The following is a 21,162-nucleotide window of genomic DNA, read 5'->3' as shown; positions in this document are numbered from 1 at the left end:
ATTGGGAGTTTGGGATTGATGTGTACACACTGCTATACTTAAAATAGATAACCAACAAGGGCCTACTGTATAGCACAGGGAACACTGCTCAATATTCTGTTATAACATAAATGGGAAAAGAATATGAAAAAGAATAGATACATGTATATGTATAACTGAATCACTTTGCTGTACACCAGAAACTAACATTATTAATCAACTATACTCCAATATGAAATAAAAATTTATTATTAATCAGCTATACTCCATTAATCAACTATACTCCATTATTAATTATTATTAATCAACTATACTCCAATATAAAATAAAAATTTATTACAAATCTTTAAAAAAAAAGAAACAGTAGAGGTCAAGTAACAATAGAATGGCATTTTTAAGTGCTGAAGGATAAAAGAACTAGCAAGTTAACTATTAAGTTAACCATAGTATTATCCTATGATCTAGCAATTTCACTTCTGGCTATATATCCAAAAGAAGTGAAAGGAGGGACTAGAACAGATATTTGTACATCATATTCTTAAGCAGCATTATTCATAATAGTCAAAAGGTGGAAGCAACCCAAGTGTCCATTGACAGATAAACAGATAAACAAAATGTGATACATATCTACAATGGAGTATTATTCAGCCTTAAAGAGGAAGGCAATTCTTACACATGCCTCAACATGCATGAACCTTAAAGACATTATGCTAAAAGAAACATGCCAGTCACCAAAGGACAAATACTGTATGATTCCACTTTCATGAGGTACCAAGAGTAGTTAATTCATAGAAAGTAGAATGGTGCTTTCCAGGGGCTGTAGGATAAGGGGAATGGCAAGCTATCATTTAATGGGTAAGAAGTTTCCCTTGCAGAACATTTGATCCTGTCTAAAATGTCCATAAGACATTTGATCCAAAAGATATTTGGTCCATGCCAAAAAGTTCTTGAAATGTGGTTCTGTCCAAAACATTCATGAAAATATTTGGTCTATGCCAAATAGTTTTGACAGGACCAAATATCAAGGACTTTTTGATGTGGACAAAATGTCTCCATAGATGTTTTGGACAGGACCAAATGTGACCAAATATAAAGAACATTTTGGCATAGATCAAATGTGTTATGGACATTTTGGACAGGACCAAGTGGTCCTGCAAATATCAAAGAAGGACATTTTGGGATGGACCAAATATATTATGGACATTTTGGACAGGATTAAATGTCTGCTAACTAGAATTTCAGTTTTGCAAGATGAAAAGAGTTATGGAGACAGATGGTCATGATCATACAATGAAGTTTTATGCTTAATGCCACTGAACTGTATATTTTTAAATGGTTAAAATGCTAATTTTTACATTGTGCATATTTTTCATGATTAAAAAAATCTGGGGAGAGGAGATCAAGATGGTGGAGTAAAAGGACATGGACTCTCCCTCTGCCCCCACCCCATGAACACATTGAAAATGCAGCTACATGTGGAAAATTCTCACTGAAAACTAACTGGAGACTGGCAGAAAGACTCCTATACAACCAAGGGTGTCAGAAAGATCCACACAGAATTGGGTAGGAAGGGAAGAAAAGTGATCAGGTCAGGACCTGTGAACCTGGGAGGGGATTCAGAGGAGAAAGGAGGTTACATGGATGAAGATCCTCCCTAGGGAGTGAGCAGTTCAAACCACCTATTGGGTGCCCGAGCCCTGGGGTCCAACACTGTGAAGACGAGCCCCCTTGGCTGGTTGGAAGGCCAGTGGGACTAACAGAAGGACTGTAGGAAGCCTGAACTCCACTCATGAGGAGCACACACTTGCTTGCTCCTGAAGCAGGGTGGAGAGGGTGGATTGAGACTGCACAGGTGGCTGGCTGGTTTCCCACGACGCCCCAGTGCACATCCTAGCCTGAGCCAAATGACCACTTGAGTCCTGCTGGTTTCATGACACAGTTCCACACCTTGGCTAGGATGGCAGAGGCCAAAGGGAGGCTCATCTGTGAGGGACAAAGGAGGTTCAGACTCAAAGCAGTGTCTGAGTGGAGTGGGGGCAGCCATTACTGGCACTTTCACAGGCAGCACATTGGAAGCAGTCCAGGTGTCTGACCCCAGCCAGACCACCACAGTCTGTACCCTGACACATGCCGAGCATCCATGCCAGCCCCTCTTATTCCAGCACTGCTTCCCTCTGGGATGAGGGTTCCAGTGCTGGGAGGTGGGAGAGCACACACTTAAAGGGAACAGAGCCAGCTCAGACCCAAACTTCAGGGCTTCTGCTTCAGCAACTTGGGACTCGACCCCTCCCTTTATAGGGTGGTGATGGTCACAGAGCAGAGGAGAAACCCTGGCTGACACCTGGCTCTGGCCATACCATCTCCAGTCCCACTTCCTACCAAGGTGATGGTTGTCAATACACCCTGTGAAAAGATAGGACTTGTGTTCACTTCAGATCCAGCTCTCCCACCAAAGCCACTGGGCACATGCACACTGTATAGGGACGCTCTCATAAAGGGACACCCTTTCAAGACTGCAATAGGTAACTGTTTCATCTAATTTCATACACACACAGAGAGTTGAGCAAAATGAGAATACAGAGGAATTTGTTTCAATTGAAAGAGCAACAGAAAACCCCTGAAAAAACAACCAGTGAAAAAGAGGTAAACAATTTACCAGATAAAGAGTCAAAGCATTAGTAATAAGAATGCTAACTAAATTAGGAAAAAGAATAGATGAACACAGTGAGAGTTTTAACAAGGAACTAGAACATGAAAAAGAACCAGTCAGAACTGAAGAATATGGTAACTGAAATGAAAAACAGAGTAGAAGGAATGAACAGCAGACTAGGTGATATAGAAGAATGCATAAGTGATCTGGAAGATAGAATAATAGAAATCACCCAATCAGAAGAGCAAAAAGGAAAAAAAAATTAGAACAGTTTTAAGGGATCTTTGAGACAGCATCAAGCATATCAACATGCACATTATAAGGGTCCCAGAAGGAGAAGAAAGAGAGAAGAGGGTTGAAAATGTATTTGATGAAATATGGCTGAAAAATTCCCAAACCTGAAGAAGGAAACAGATATCCAGGTTCAGAAAGTACAGAGGGTCCCAAACAAAATAAACTCAAACAGACCCAGACCAAGACATATCATAATTAAAATAGCAAAGGTTAAAGATAAGAGAGAATTCTAAAGGTAGCAAGAGAAAAACAAAAAGTCATATACAAGGGAACACCCATAAGGCTATCAGCTGATATTTCTGCAGAAACTTTGCAGGCCAGAAGGGAGTGGCATGATCTATACAAAGTGCTAAAAGGGAAAAATCTTCAATCTAGGATACTTTGCCCATCGTGATTATTATTTAGAATTGAAGGAGAGATAAAGAACTTCTCAGACTAGCAAAAACTAAAAAAGTTCATTAATACTAAATCTACCCTAAAAGAAATGTTAAAGAGTCTTCTTTAAGTGGAAAAGAATAGGCTATAACAAGAAGAAAGAATCTATAGGAAAGGAAAAAAAGGGAAGAATCTATAGTAAAGGCAAATATATAGTAAAGGCTGAGGATCAACCACTGAAATAAGCTAGTATGAGGATTAAAAAACAAAAAAAATGTAAAATCAACTATAACTACAATAATCAGTAAAGGGATAAACATGAAGATACAAAATATGACATCAAAACCAAAAATGTGGTGGAAGGGAGTAAAAAATGTAGATATTTTAGATTGTGCTTGAACTTAAAGGACTACCTGTTTAAAACAGATGTAGTTATAGGTCAATATGTTGGAACCTTGTGACAACCACAAATCAGAAACATATACTAGATACACAGAAACTAGAGAAAAAGGAACAAAAATATACCACTAAAGACAATCATCAAATCACAAGGGAAGAAATGAAAAGAACAGAGAAGAACTACAAAAACAACCAGAAAACAAGTAACAAAACCACATTAATACATACCTATCAATAACTACTTTAAATGTCAATGGACTAAATGCACTAATCAAAAGACATAGGTCAGTGATTGGATTAAAAAACAAGACCCATCTATATGCTGCTTACAAGACATGCAGTTCAGAACTAAAGACACACACAAACTGAAAGTGAGGGGATGGTAAAAGATACTTCATGCAAATGGAAACAACAAGAAAGCAGGGATGGCAATACTCATATCAGACAAAATAGACTTTAAAACAAGGTCTATAATAAAAGACAAACAAAGGCATTATATAATGATAAAGGAATCAATACAAGAAGAGAATGTTACACTTGTCAACATACATACACCTAATATAGGAGCACCTAGATATATCAGGCAAATATTAACAGACATAAAAGGAGAAATTGACAATAATACAATAAGAGTAGGGGACTTTGACACCCCACCTACATCAATGGACAAATCACCAGACAGAAAATCAATAAGGCAACAGTGGTCTTAAATGACACAATAGACCAATTGGACTTAATAGATATCTACAGGACATTCCATTCAAAACCAGCAGAATACACATTCTATTCGAGTGCACATGGAATGTTCTCAAGGATAGATCACATGCTAGGCCAAAAAACAAGTCTCAACAAATTTAGAAGGACAGAAATTATATCAAGCATTTTTTTCTGACCACAACAGTATGAAACTAGAAATCAATCACAGGAAGAAAAGCGGGAAAGCACAAACACGTGGAGACTAAACAACACACAATTAAAGAAACCAATGAGTCAATGAAAAAAATCAAAGAGGAAATCAAAAAATACTCGAGACAAATGAAAATGGAAGAACAACTTTCCCAAATCTATGGGATGCAGCAAAAGCAGTTCTAAGAGGGAAGTTTATAGCAATACAAGCCTACCTCAAGAAATAAGAAAAATCTCAAATAAACAACCTAACCTATCACCTAAAGGAATTAGAAAAAGAGGAACAAACAAAGCCCAAAATAAGCAGAAGCAAAAACATAATAAAGATCAGAGAGAAAATAAATAAAATAGAGACCAAGAAAAAATAGAAAAGATCAATAAAACCAAGAGCTGGTTTTTGGAAAACATAAACAAAATTAATGAACCTTTAGCCAGGCTCATCTAGAAGAAAAGAGAGTACCCAAATAAAATAAGAAATTAAGGAGAAGCAACAACAACCAATATCACAGAGATACAAAAAATCATAAGAGAATACTATGAACAGTTATATGCCAACAAATTGTACAACCTAGAAGAAATGGACAAATTTGTAGAAACATACAACCTTCCATGATTGGATCAGGAAGAAACAGACAATCAATCTGAACCAACTTATCACTAGTAGTGAAATTGAATTTTTAATTAAAAAAACTCCCAGGAAACAAAAGTCTAGGACTGAAGAGCTTCACAGGGGAATTCTACCAAACACACAAAGAAGAGCTAATATCTATCCTTTTCAAACTATTCCAAAAAATTGGAACACTCCCAAATTCATTGTTCATGGCCACAAGTACCCTGATACCACCCCAGACAAAGACACTACAAAAAAGAGAATTACAGGCCAATATCTCTGATGAATTTAGATGCAAAAATCCTCAACAAAATATTAGCAAAATGAATTCAACAATATATAGAATGATCAAGTGTGATTTATTCCAGGGATGCAAGAATGGTTCAGTATTCATAAATCAATCAATGTGAAACACCACATTAACAAAAGGGAAGATAAAGGTCACATAATCATCTCAATAGGCTCAGAAAAAGCATTTGACAAAATTCAACATCCATTCATGATAAAAACTCTCATCAAAGTGGGTATAGGGGGAACATATTTCAAAATAATAAAGGCCATTTATGACAAACCCAGAGCTAACATCACACTCAATGAAAACCTTTCCTCTAAAATCAGGAACAAAACAAAGATGCCTACTCTCAACACTTCTATTTAACATAGTATTGGAAGTCCTAGCCATAACAATCAGACAAGGAAAAAAAACAAAAAACATCAAATTGGAAGAAATAAAACTATTACTATTTGCAGATGACATGATACTATATGTAGAAAATCCTAATGTCTCCATCAAAAAAAGCTATTAGAACTAATTAATGAATTCAGTAAAGTTGCGGGGTACAAGATTAATATATAGAAATCTGTTGTTTTTCTATATACTAATAATGAACTATCAGAAAGAAAAAGCAAGAAAACAATCAAGTTTAAAATTATATCAAAAAGAATAAAATACCTAGGAATAAACTTAACCAAGGAGGTGAAAGACCTATACTCTGAAACCTATAAAACATTGATGAAGGAAATTGAGGATGATACAAAGAAATGGAAAGATATCCTGTGTTCTTGGACTGGAAGAAGTAATATTAAAATGTTCATACTATTCATACTACCCAAAGCAATCTACATATTTAATGCAATCCCTGTCAAAATACCTATGACATTTTTCACAGAACTAGACCAAATCACCCTAAAATTTATATGGAACCACAAAAGACCCTGAATAATAGCCAAAGCAATCTTGAGAAAAATGAACAAATCTAGAAGGATCACACTCCCTCACTTCAGACTATACTACAGAGCTATAGTAATCAAAACAGGATGGTACTGGCACAAAAACAGATATATAGGTCAATGAAACAGAATAGAGAGCCCAGAAATAAACCCACACACTTATGGTCAATTAATCTATGACAAAGGAGGCAAGCAAATGGAGAAAAGACCGTCTGTTCAAGAAGTGGTGCTGAGAAAACTGGACAGCTACATGTAAAAGAATGAAATTAGAACATTTCCTCACACCATATACATAAATAAAATCAAAATGGATTAAAGACCTAAATGTGACCTGAACCATAAAAATTCTAGAAGATAACATAGGCAGAACACTCTTTGACATGAATAGTAGCAATATTTTTTGGATATGTCTCCTAAGGTAAAAGAAACAAAAGCAAAAATAAACATATGGGGTCTAATTCAAACTTAAAAGCTTTTGCACAGCAAAGGAAACCACTGACAAAACAAAAATACAACCTACAGAATGGGAGAAAATATTTGCAAATGATATGACCAATAAGGGGTTAGTATCCAAAATATATAAACAATTCATACAACTCAATATCCAAAAAACAAACCACATTAGAAAATGGGCAGAAGACTTGAATAGACATTTTTCCAAAGAAGACATACAGATGGTAAACAGGCACATGAAAATATGCTCAACATTGCTAATTATTAGAGAAATGCAAATCAAAGCCACAATGAAATATCACCTCACACCTGTCAGAATGGCTACCATCAGAAAGTCTACAAATAATAAATGTTGGGGAGGATGTGGAGAGAAGGGAACATTTGTACACTGTTGGTGGAATGTAAATTGGTGCATCCACTATGGAAAACAGCACAGAGTTTCCTCAAAAAACTAAAAATAGACTACCATATGATCCAGCAATTCCACTGGTGGATATATATCCAAAGAAAATGAAAACACTGATTTGAAAAGATACATGCATCCCAATGTTTATAGCAACATTATTTATAATAGCCAAGATATGGAAGCAACCTAAGTGTCCATTAACAAATGATAATGAAGAAGTGGTATACACACACACACACACACACACACACACAATGGAATATTACTTAGCCATAAAAAAGAATGAAATTCTGTCATTTGCAACAACATGGATGGACCCAGAAAATATTATTCCTAGTGAAATAAGTCAGAGAGAGAAAGGCAAATACTCCGTGTTATCACTTATATGTAGAATCTAAAAAATAAAAGAAACAAATGTATATAACAAAACAGAGACAATCACAGATATAGAAAACAAAAACTTGTGTTTTTCAGTGGAGGGGGAAAAGGGGAGAGGCAAGATAGGGGTATGGGATTAAGAGACACAAACTACAATGTATAAAATAAATAAGCAACAAGGATATATTGTACAGCACAGGGAGTATAGCCATTACTTTGTAATAACTAAATGGAATTATTTAAATAATCTATAAAATCATAGATTAATCTATAAGATTATTTAGATTAATAGTTAAATAATCTCTAAAAATATTGAAATATTACCTCACACCTGTCAGAATGGCTATCATCAAAAAGTCTACAAATGGTAAATGTTGGTGAGGATGTGGAGAGAAGGGAACTTTTGTACACTGTTGGTGGAATGTAAATTGGTGCATCCACTATGGAAAACACTACAGAGGTTCCTCAAAAAACTAAAAGTAGAACTACCATATGATCCAGCAATTATGTTGTACACCTGAAACTAATATAATACAGTAAGTCCCCTACATACGAACCTTCAAGTTACGAACTTTCAAACATGCGAATGTGTGTTCGCATGTCCAGTCATGTAAGTTAGTTCACATGTCTGGCGTACTTTGTCATGTGTGTGCATCCTCTACAAGTGGTTGTGCTTTTGTGTACTTTACTGTGCAGTACTGTGTAGAGCACCGTAGTACAGTATCTTTATTTCAAGCCCAGGATTCCGGAAACAAGTGTAAAACCAGCAGTGATGTAGCTGGTACTACTGTACTTTTCAAGGTACTGTACTGTAAGATTAAAAATGTTTTCTTATTTTTTGTGCTTCTTTGCTTTTATGTATTATTTGTGTGAAAAGTATTATAAACCTATTACAGTACAGTACTATATAGCCAATTGTGTTAGTTGGGTACCTAGGCTAACTTTGTTGGACTTACAAACAAATTGGACTTACAAACAGACTCTCAGAACGGAACAGGTTCGTATGTAGGGGACTTACTGTATTGTAAATCGACTATACTTCAATTTTTTAAAATCTGCAGTGGAAGACACCATAAACAAAGTAAAAAAGACAGGTGGTTGAAATGTTTATTTATGGTATCTTTTAAGTACAGATTTTTAAAAATTGTGGTGAAATATATGTAAGGTAAAATACAGTGAACATTTGGATGAATACCCTGTGTAGTTAGACAATGGAATGCCAAATAGCAGTTTAAATGAATGAACTAGGATGCTTGTAAGGGGGAATCAAATGATCAGCCATGAAGTTCAGGTTGGATAGGGAAGGAAGAGAGACGAAGAAGGACCTGCTGATGAGGAAAACAGAGATCAAGAGACTGGAAATTTCTATGGCTTTATCTCAAAACCTAATATTGAGTGGAAAAAAAATCACCAAAAGATATTCACGGTATAATATCATGTATGTATATTTTCAAACCCATAAATCAATGCTATATATGATTTGTGGATACATTTACATATAAGTAAAGTATAAAACCAGGATGGAAATGATAAGTAATAATTTTCACATTATTCTCTGTGTTCTTCTGCATATATGAAATATTTCCTAATTAAAAAAAATAAGTGCCTAAACTACAGGCGCAAGGTCCATGAAGAAAACTGGGGAAGTAGAATCAAATGCCCACATGGCAAAGTTGAAAGAACAATTCATCCTCTGAGACTTGGAGGGAAGGAGTAAAAATAAATGCAGAAAGTGACTGGTTTGGAAATAGGAATGTAGGGGTTGAGAAAGGTCATGTCTGATAGCCTCGATTTACTTACATGAAGTAGGAAGGAGGGCCACCTGTAAACTGAGAGAAGGGCGGGGTTGAGGAGGGTCTTTGAGGAGAATGTCAAAGGTCACTGAGGGTAATATGAGAAGGGGCTGGCTAAGGGCCAGTAAAAAGATTACTGGACAGCACCAAAGGCACAACTGAGGTAAGATACCATGAGTGCGTCCAATCCTCACTCACATTGAATGTCTGAAGTAGCACATGCACAGATGAAGAAGTGATAGGTACCATCCAATGTTTAGGTTAGATATTACATGCAAGGGGAGGAACAGTTGAGTGCATCCAGGATGCTAGTGAGAGAGGGGGTCAGATGATCAACCATGAGATTGGGCTGATTGGGGAAGGAAGAGCAGCTAGAAAGGAACTTCTGTGTAGCAGGAAAGCAGAAAGGAAACAGAGGACTGGAAATACCTATGAGGTCAAGGGGCAGGTGAGAGGATGTGAAAGATGGAGGATGTTGGGGTCAGAAGGTGGACTTTTGCAGCAGCACTCCTTTGGACTATTGTGGCAGTACTTTTCCCTAGGGGTAACTTTTTGTATCTCTGCAACAAGGAATCACTTGATAAAGCTTGTTGCCTCCAATTCTTCTAGGATAATCAATTGAATAGTTGAGGTTAACTACAGAGGGACAGTCAGATCAATAAGTCTCAGTGTTCAATTCAACTGAACTATAGCAATACATAGTTGATAACCCGGTGTTCAATTAGGTATTTATCAGAGACAAATTTGGGTGCTAATTAATTAAGCCTTGAGAAAACAGGCAGACATGGGTAGTCACTAGGAAATTAGCGTGTGGACCAGGTCTCTAAATTATGATAAATGCCTTACCTTTGTAGAGGATAGCTCAGGAACAAGGTTGGGCAGAATTTTACAGATAAAACAATAATAGATTCACTATCAAACATTAATAAGAATAAAGCAAGTCCTGGGAGTATGATCCACCTGGGAATATGTCATCCCAACTGCCTCTTTGCTTTCTTAATTCCCATGACAACCCATCCTAAACCAGAATTTGGTGCTACAGAAGTAACCCAGAGGAAACAGTGGGACATAATTGCTCTACTGTAGTGCAGGAAGTTCAGTAACAGGTATTAGGGGTGCTTTAGGGCTACTCAAGATTTCTTGTAATCAGATATGGTAAGACACACAGACGTGGAAATGACTGTCATGAAGGACAAATGAAGGGTAAATACCAATCCCAAGAAACAGGAGGCACAGCACACCATGTAGGGCCTCAGAAGGAAGCACCAGGGTCTGTCAGGAGACAGAGGAAGTGAGGGGAAAACAGAGGTAAGAGTCTTTATTGTGTTTTCTGTGGGAAGGAATGGATGAGACAGGGTAAGCAGGTTTAGGATTGGCTATTTTGAGTAACTTCAGTGGGCTCTGGGCATAAGTACTGTCTTGTTGTCTAGTACCTGATCTTGGGGTGATTAGGGCAGGTAGATAGTGGCCCAGTGTGACAACCCATAAAGGAGGTGGCTGGGAGTATGGGCTCTGGATTGGTTGGTTTGCATATGAAAGGCATTCCTAGGACAGCTGTTTACTATCTCTAGGAGTTAACCCTGGGAGGGGCATCCCTCCAAGGTAAGCAAGGCCCTAGATATTAAAGCATCACATTACAGAAAGTAAAAGACAAGGTTAATACAATGGGCTATCTAGAGTGACCACACAGGATTGAAAACATATGTGTCTAATGGATCAACAGAGAGGTCTCTCCTTCCCAATTCCCAAAGTGGAACTGCCATAGCAGAGAAGTTACAAAATTGTAAGGAGAAGTTACAAAATGTAGTAACATTCATGAATCTCTCAGGTTTAATTAGTATTATATCTCACATTAATGAAGTTTAATGAAAATAAGCCATGCTTACACAGGCAAGTATTTTGGTCCCATATTCTCAATGAAATACATAGAACATCAAAGATCATTATAAACCCAGAAAGTATGAGTCATGTAATTTATCCTTATTGCCACTAGATGACACTGTAGCTTATTGCTTTTGTGAATGTCAAAAGATGCCTGCTCAGAGTTCAGTTAAGATCTTTTTTATTTAAATAAAACATAGGGCTTTGCAACTAGTTTTTATTAATTCAAGAATCTGATGGCTTTCAGAAGATGCGGTCAAACATGCTGCACCTTCCGAAGCTCCTAGAATTAGAGCTTTGCCCAAATCTCTGAAACTGTATAGAAAATTGTGTGCATGCCCACACACGTGTGCATTTTCCTGTGGGGAGGGTCCAGAGCTCTCATTAGAATTTAGAGTTCTCTATAACCCTCATCACATGCCAAGAAAGAAGTGAAGCACCACTGCACCAATCCCCACTTAACCACACCTGAGTTCATCTCTATGATTTTTAAAACTAACTAAAGATAGAAACAAAATAGCTTCTCAGATAACACTTTCTGACACTTAAAAATGTTTTCTTCTCAATTTGTGAGAAAGGAACAAAAACTGTTTTTTATGACCATGGGTGGATAGTAGTGAGTTATAGCCAACCTGCAAAGCTAGACAGAATGACTGCAAAGTCAGGCAGAGACCTGGGCAGTGAGTAAGGGGACACTGCGAAGCATCTGCTGTTTTTTATGAATAGACACAGAGATGTGAAGCAAGAAAATATATCAGACACTGAGGCAACCTGGCTGAGACCAAGGTCCTAAGTGAAATTTCCATCCAAGGGGTACGGGGGACAATTTCATTCAGAAAAATGGGCAATAACTGATGGAGAAGGAAGGCATGTAACCATTTTTAAAACAGTCAAGCTCTGGTATTCAAAGGTATGACTTTATCAGTAACTGCCTTTAGCTTTTTTCTCAAGGCCCTATTTTCATATGGTAGCAGAAAAAATCATAACAATTTGAAGTAATACATCTCTTTTTTTTTTTTAATTGACTTCAACAATTTTTTTTATAAACTGTTTTTTTTTTTCTTTTTTATGGCTGTGTTGGGTCTTCGTTTCTGTGTGAGGGCTTTCTCTAGTTGCGGCAAGCGGGGGCCACTCTTCATCGCGGTGCGCGGGCTTCTCGCTATCGCGGCCTCTCTTGTTGTGGAGCACAGGATCCAGACGCGCAGGCTCAGTAATTGTGGCTCACGGGCCCAGTTGTTCCGCGGCATGTGGAATCTTCCCAGACCAGGGCTCAAACCCGTGTCTCCTGCATTGGCAGGCAGATTCTCAACCACTGCGCCACCAGGGAAGCCCCAGTAATACATCTCTTTTAAAACGTAATGAGTTTGGGGTAAATACTGTAAGCTCAGTGGGGCTTATGCCTCCAGTCCTGATATCAGGGGAGTGGGCACCCTGTCCACGTTGGACTGTCTGCTGGTGTCTGCTGTTGGTGGAAGTCATCCTGCATTCTCTGAGCAGGGGTTGTGCGTGACTATAGCTCCAGGGAGCTTATGACTGTTTCTGCCTCTCAACCCCATCTCAACTCTTACTGATGCTGTTGATCTTCTAACACTTAGCCACATCTTCCAGCTGGTTCCTCCAGAGAGATCTGTACCTTCTCAGTTCTAATCATAGTAGTTCTGTGCTTTAATTCTCTGGTACATAATAGGCACCCAAAGAGTATTTGCTTATTAAGTAACACCAAAGAATCCTTGCTTTGCCCTTCCTCCATTCATCGCTCCCTTTCATCTTTCTCCCTGCTACCAGCCATGACAGCATGGCCTCACCTACTCACCTTATCAATACACGGTTCCTATCAAACTGAAGAGAACTTATGGTTCCAACTGTTAAAAAAGTGAAAATCTTCTGCTTTGTTACTATGAGATTTTTTTTTTTTTTTTTTTAAGATAGTAGTCATCTTTTCTTTTTTTTTAATTTATTTATTTATTTATTTATTTTTGGCTGTGTTGGGTCTTCGTTTCTGGGCAAGGGCTTTCTCTAGTTGCGGCAAGCGGGGGCCACTCTTCATCGCGGTGCGCGGGCCTCTCACTATCGCGGCCTCTCCTGTTGCGGAGCACAGGCTCCAGATGCGCAGGCTCAGTAGTTGTGGCTCACAGGCCCAGTTGCTCCACGGCATGTGAGATCCTCCCAGACCAGGGCTCGAACCCGTGTCCCCTGCATTGGCAGGTGGATTCTCAACCACTGCGCCACCAGGGAAGCCCTGAGATTTATTTTGAGAGCTGAAGGAAAACTATACTGTAAGTACTGTTATTATTTTGCAGATAAGAAAGTTGAGGCTTCAAGAGTTTACGTAACCTCCCCAGGGTCACAAAGCTAAGTGATAAAGACAGGATTTAAACCTAAGCACATCTGTCTTGAGAGCTGGAGCTTTTAGCCCTTCTGCACTAAACTATTATTTTTGTGTTCGCTGTCTCTTTCAGATACAATGACAGTGGCTATGTTGAAGATGTTGAAGTAAATTTCATAGTGTGGGAAATACATGGCAGGGATGATTATAGCTTTAACAACACTATGAAGAAGGTATGACATTTTGGATTTAAATAGAATTTAGCATGCAATTAGACAAGTCTTTCCATTTTAAATCTATATATAAATTATCTAAGGAAAACAGAACCAGTCAGCTGTAGGTAGGAAAAAAAAATATGACCTCTATATTGAATTCTATGACTATGAAAATTCATTTATAAAAAAAGAAATCACTGTCCTATAGAACGGACTTAAAGGGGTCAGAAAAGATAATGTTTATAGTAGGATGATGCAATTATTGATTAATATTTTATTTTCTCTCCACATTGTATTTAATGTTTGATTATTTATGGGCCTGCATTTCACTCTCAGACATTCATCACAATTGTGCTAAATCAAACGGACACACTCTAGGCTTCATCTCACTTTGACTTTGCAGCATTTGACCCACTGACCGTGGCTTCACTGTCCCCACACTCTCCTGGTTTTCCTTCATCCTCCATGACTGGTCATTCTCAGCCTCCACAGTGAATCCCCTTTTATTCTTCCTGTTCACTTTGCAGGCCACAGCAGAAAGGCCTTCCTACTCCAAATCACCACACGTCACTCCCATCCCTTCTACGTGGGGCTTTTTGCCCTTGAGGGCCTCCCATCATGATGGAGCCTCTCTAGAAGTTACCAGCATTGATTCCTGAGATTTGTCAGAGATCTCATACAAAACCAGGGATGACTCCTTCCAAAATAACTTTCTCATCTACCAGAGACCTTAATTCTCCAAGAAGTAGAACCTACGCGAGTGACAACAAAGAGACCTGAATTCCACCTGCTACTCCCCTCCACATTACTGCAATTATGTGACCAAACAAATCCATCCCATCACACATTCCTGCCTCATTCACAACTAAGTCGGACCATGTGACTGATTCTTATCACTGGAGTATGAGCAGAAGTTATATGTGTCCAGGACGAAGTACTTAAGAACTTCACATGCACCTCCATGCTTCCCATCTTCCTTCACATGTCAATATATTACAGCAACAATTAAAGATGGAGTAGATGTGAACTGGATGAAGGGGATAAGGGACTTCAAGAAGCCACTAGATTTTAAAAGTCTGAGTTTTTAATCTACTTTTTTGAGGAGAGTCATCCATAGGAGCCATTTAACCAGGGACATCTGCATTGGATTATGTGTGATCAAGAATTAAAATTCAGTGTGTAAAACCCCTGAGGGTTGGAGTTATTATTGCAGCGAAGCCGACCAATATAGCTCCTCCTATTAAAATTACATTTAAATGCAAACATTTCAGTCTCTGAACTCTTTAGCTCTCTCTTTCCCATTACTCCTCTGCCTATTTTTCTCACACAATCTAGATATCTCTAGATATCTAGAGAAACCCTCTGCTTCTCCCATTTTTCTTCTCTTCATTTCCTATCTAACTTGAGCTCCACAGTTCAGTCCTTCAGCTATTGTCTTCCCAATGCCTATATGTCACTTTCCCTGGTATTGTTCTTGTTTAGTGTTACGCAACTTTAAACATTAATCTTTCTGCCTTATCCATGCCTATATCTGAGCTACTAATCACTTCTAGAAAAAAAATTAAAATTTCAATAACTGGAAGTATGAACTCAACTATTGGGAGTGATGACTGAAAAGAGAATTAGCCATCTAGAAGAGAGGTCAGAGGGAAATATCCAGAATTACACATAGAGAGATAAGCTGATTTAAAATATAGAAAAAGAACATAAAGGAGATCCAAAGCTAAGATCTAAGAACTGGAGTCCTAAAAAAAAAGAAGAGAGAGTATTGGTTAGAAGCAACATTTTCCAAAACTGGTGAAAGACATCAAGGCACAGAAAAAGTAATCTGCATCCAAAAACGTCACAGTAAAATTTCCAAAATCAAAAACAAAGAGAAAAATCTTTAAAGTATTCAGAGCAAAAAAGATAAGTTACCTTCAAAAAAGTAACTATAAGGTTTATAGCTTATTTCTCAATAGAAATAATAAAAACCAGAAGTCTTTGAAGAAAAATATTTTTAAGTTACTGAAAGAAAATAATTTCCAAACCTAAAATTCTGAATACAATAGAAATAGCATTAAAAAAAATGAAAGTGAATGACAGATAATGTCTTACAAGATACATGAAATTAAAAGAGGAAAAAAATTTAAGTAAAAAAGAAATGAAGGATGAAATAAAAATGATTGGAGAGAAAGTGACAAATATTGAGGATAGGCAAAGAATAAATGGAATTCCTGAAAAAAGAGAACCAAGGCAAAGGAACAAAACAAATACTAATAACTCAACAAAACACAACCACCCCCCCAAAAAAAATTTCAAACTTCTTATTGAAAGAACATACCATATACTTCAGAATATCAAATCAGAATAGCCAACCCATGTGGGCATATAGGCAAAAAAGCAAGAAATTTATAAGGAAAATTAAATTATCATCAGACATTTTATAGCAGTGTTGTATGCCAGGAGAAAGTGGAATCAAATATTTAAGATATTAAAGGAAAATAAATACAAACCAAGGATTTTATATCCAGCAAAACTGATTACACTGTAAATGGCACAAACTGCTAACAGTATGTAGAAAGCTCTGATAATATTGTTTCCAAGAGCCCTTCCTGAATAATTTACTAAGTAAGAAGCTTCAGAAAACCAAAAATATTAAAGAGATATCAACATAAGGACAAGGAGGAAGCATTATAATATAGTATATAGTTACTTACAGGACTAAAACAAAATGAGGGTTAAACGGGTTAGAATGTAATATATAATGGGTGTATTCTCAGACAATGTAGATCTAGTACAATTATAAAATATGATAGGAGAATGTGAAGAGCATATACAAGGGGAAGATATAAGTGCTTTCAGTAATCATGACACTGGTGATAATATTTGTATTGTTTTTCTAAAGTTTTGAGGTGTATAATGTGAGATAAAACAAATGTGTAAAAATGACATTTTCTAATACTACCATTCCTCACCAAGTGTTCTGTTGTAAAAGCAAGAAGATACATATGTTAAGATAGAAGAAGTTAGACAAAAATCTTGAATTCTAATAAGACTCAATATGAACTCATGAGGTATTGGATATTGCTCTGGATATAAATTTATTAATCAAATAGAGAGATAGATAAAATTGTCCTATTCTGACCATTAAAATCCTTAGAAACATAACTAATCAGTAACTGAAAGTATCCTTAGTAGCCAGATTGTTGTTTTGAAATACCGTTTCCCACTAAACGTACTGGGCATTCTTAGATAAATTGCTGATTCCACGCCTGAAGGAAGAAATGTACAAGATGAGCCTAGAATAGTTTGGCATACCCAATAGCAAGGAAGTATCAAGGACTGCTAGAGTCATTTAAAAGTAATCAGAAATCGGGCTTCCCTGGTGGCGCAGTGGTTAAGAATCCACCTGCCAATGCAGGGGACACAGGTTCGAGTCCTGGTCCGGGAAGATCCCACATGCCATGGAGAAACTAAGCCTGTGTGCCACAACTACTGAGCCTGCGTTCTAGAGCCTGTGAGCCACAGCTACTGAGCCTGCATGCCTAGAGCCCATGCTCCACAGCAAGAGAAGCCAGCGCACCGCAACGAAGAGTAGCCCCCACTCGTCACAACTAGAGAAAGCCTGCACGTAGCAATGAAGACCCAACACAGCCAAAAATAAACTAAATTAATTAAAAATAAATAAATAAAAGTAATCAGAAATCAACATCAAGAGGTTTCTACTGGCCAAAGATGGGACAGTTTGAGCTTCGTGGAGAATAATTATTGCAATGGGGTAAAACTCATTAAATATATTAAATCAATGAATTCATGATGATTTTTTTTTAAATCACCTTTATAGAATGAGAGGAAACCAATTCCTTATTTTGAAAACTGGTAAATAAAGAGAAACAAATATTTATCCTATTTTCTTCAAATGAACTCTACCAATGCACAACCAAGCAGTAGATGAGGGGAAGCATCTCTTTATAAAATTATTCCAGTTGACAAATGAAAAAATAGAATTGAAATATCACCATTTTATAATCCAAATAATAGAGGTTTTTATAAACAAATTTATATCAACAAATTTGGCAATGGACAAGTGGATAAAATGGACAAATGCCTTGAAAGATACACCAAAATTTCTTGTATTCCCCCCCTCCTAAAAATAGAAAACTCTAATCTCAGATGGCTTTCCTGATGAAGTCTACCAAATATTTAAGAAAAATTTTACTTCAGCTTTATAAAAACTCTTCCAGAGTATAAGGGTGGGAGGAAACACTTTCAACTCATTTTGTGAATCCAGGAGGACCTGATGAGGACCTTAAGAGAAGAGAATGATGAGCCAATCTGACTCATAACCATAGATACAAAACACCTGAACAAAATTCTAGCAAATCAAATACAGCAACTTATTAAAAAATAATCCAGGTCTTCCCTGGTGGCCCAGTGGTTAAGAATCCGCCTGCCAATGCAGGGTCATGGGTTTGAGCCCTGGCCCGGGAAGATCCCACATGTCGCGGAGCAGCTAAGCCTATGCACCACAACTACTGAGCCTGCGATCTAGAGCCCACAAGCCACAACTACTGAAGCCTGCGTGCCTAGAGCCCGTGCTCTGAAACAAGAGAAGCCATGATAATAAGTCTGTGCACTGCAAGGAAGAGTAGCCCCAACTCGCCACAACTAGAGAAAGCCCGCGCACAGCAACGAAGACCCAACACAGACAAAAATAAAAACAAATAAATATAATAATAATAATAATCCATCCAGGCCAACTTTTCTTTATTTCATAAATTAAGGGTTGGGGATATCATTTGAAAATCAAAGTAATCCACTATATTAACAGTATAAAGAAGAAAAGACATAAGATTATTACAACAGTTGATGAAAAGTCATCTGATTAAAAATTTATCACCCATACATAACATTATTTTTAAAATAAATCTTAGAAAATTATAAATAAATGGTAACTTCCTTAACCTAATAAAATGTCGTTACAAAAAACCTGTATAAAACATCATACTTAATGGTGAAAATGTGAAAGCCTTCCCTCTGAAATCAGGAATGAAACAAGGAGGCATGTTCTAACCATTTCTATACAACATTGTTCCTGATGTCTGTAATAAGGTAAACAATAAACAATACAAATAAATTAAAAGTATAAGGATTGGAAAGGAAGAAATAAAACTCATATTCACAGATAACATGACTGTTCATCTGAAACAAAGTTAATAAGTGAGTTTAAGAAGTTCTCTCTGTACAAGGTCAATATACAAAAGTCCATTGTTTTTCTGTATGTCAGCAAACATTTAAATAATTTAAAAATTAGATATATAATTTTCAACAGCACTAAACTATATTAAATACTTAGAAATAAATTGATATACAAAACATATATATATATAAAATCTTTCTATATATATAAAACCTTTTGACAGAGTGGTTGTTTGCACGAAGCTCAGACATGGAAGTCAATGACTGAGCTTAACAAGCACCTCCCGTTAGAAGAAGCCTGGGGACCTGAGGTAAGAAAAATATTACCTTGCAAATTGTTTATTTATAATAACTAACTTGGCGTTTTAGTATTAAGTAGTTAATCGAAACACTTTGGGTTTAAATTTGATTTTGTAAATCAAATCCAATTTTTCTATTGGATTATATTATGATTTCTAAAATGCTTCATCTTAATTCTATTTGATCTTCTGTTGCCACTGCATTACTAACAATTTTGTTTTAATTTTCTCTTCTGAAAATCTGTTTGCAGATTATTAAATATCTGACAAACATGTTAAAGCATTGAGACTGAGTCTTTCTAAAGAATGCCTGAAGTTTCAATCTTGTGTAACTAAAAGATCATTTCTGAATGCCAGTAATCAAGCCTATACTGTTTTCAAGTAAATTTTCTTAAATTGAAATTAATTTATGTTATTTGGCAAATCAAATCATATCTCATGAATAAAATGTGACATATAAGGTACTTCAGCCTGTAAAATGTAAACCCTACAATAAGAATGTTATTTCGCTTCTACGTCAGAACCTATACATGTCAAGATAGAGATATATACAAACGATATGTATCTCCCTCTGTATTCCCAACTCCAAACCATCCATTTTCCAACCACCACTCCCTATCTTCCTAGTAACATAATTCTAGGAGCTTTACTCCAACAATCCTTTGAATAATTCTTCCGGCTCAACATAACCTTCAATTCATTGATCCTACCACCCTCACCCCACCCCCCGGTTCTCTTTTCCCTCTTTATCCAGCTTAAATTCCACTGTCAATAGTCATATCACTCTATTAATATGACCCTCAATTCTTTTGCCCCCCCCCACTTCTTTATGTTGTATAGCTAAATCACAACCTTAGTTAAGTTCAACTGTCCACCTTAGCATCTGACTGTGGCCAGAGAAAAACATACCCATGCTGACTTGTTTCACTTTCATCTCATGATTAAAATGGTCCCATAATACTGCCCAACAAATATTTCTTTACCTCATTCTCTCCTCCCCTCTCATAAATAGTTATTGCATGCTTTCTCCTCTTCCCCCATCCTCGTTCTTATCTAATGAACTTGCTTTCTACTTTATCAAGAAAATTAAGGTAGTTATTAAACATGGGCAAGACCCTTCTATCTAATTTTATTTAAAGAAGCACATATTTTTAAATGTGCAACATGTTGCCATATTGTTTTTAATATTTTGACAACTGAAATTCCTTATAACTAGTTTCCTTTGTAATGCAACATATTTTATGTTATTATTTTTAAAAACATTATTCTGAGAGGGGCCCATAGTAGTCCATAGGCTTCACCAGATTGCCAAAGGGGCCCATATAAAAATAAAATACAACTTTATATATATTTTAAAATCTATTTTTATATATTTATACACACTCACTATGAGGTTATGAACCCCTGATATAGGTATAAAAAGAAAAGGACTAAATCTTGGGTCATTTCAGTATTTAGAGATGGGGGAAATGAGGAGAGGCAAAGGAGGTGAAAAAGGAATAATCCAAGAAGCAAGAGAAGATCCAGGCAAGTATGATGTTTTGGACCTCATGTAAAGCAAGTCTCACCAGAAGGAGGGAGGGATCAAGTGTGTTAAATTCACTACTTAAATAGGTCAACTATGATGAGGATTGAAACTTGATCATTTACTTCAGCAGCATGGAGGTAACAGGTAACCTTGACAGGATCAGTTTTCGTAGGATAGTGAGAGACAAAACCTTACTGAAGTGGGTTTAATTAGTATGGAAAAAAAGAACTCAAAGCAGCAAGAATAGACGTCTCTGCAG

At 36.8% G+C, this 21,162-nt stretch overlaps 1 protein-coding gene across 1 annotated transcript in view; it reads left to right on the top strand.

The window, feature by feature from the left end:
- CATSPERE (catsper channel auxiliary subunit epsilon) overlaps positions 1-21,162 on the top strand; it is a 268,765-nt gene that overhangs the window by 224,755 nt on the left and 22,848 nt on the right. The window contains exons 18-19 of the mRNA XM_061185394.1: positions 13,814-13,913; positions 19,301-19,387. Coding sequence (XP_061041377.1) covers positions 13,814-13,913; positions 19,301-19,387 — 187 coding nt within the window. The remainder of the gene's footprint in view (positions 1-13,813; positions 13,914-19,300; positions 19,388-21,162) is intronic.

Source organism: Eubalaena glacialis, chromosome 3 (genome assembly GCF_028564815.1).
Source record: "Eubalaena glacialis isolate mEubGla1 chromosome 3, mEubGla1.1.hap2.+ XY, whole genome shotgun sequence".
NCBI lineage: Eukaryota > Metazoa > Chordata > Mammalia > Artiodactyla > Balaenidae > Eubalaena > Eubalaena glacialis.
This window is presented reverse-complemented; position numbering and strand designations above follow the sequence as displayed.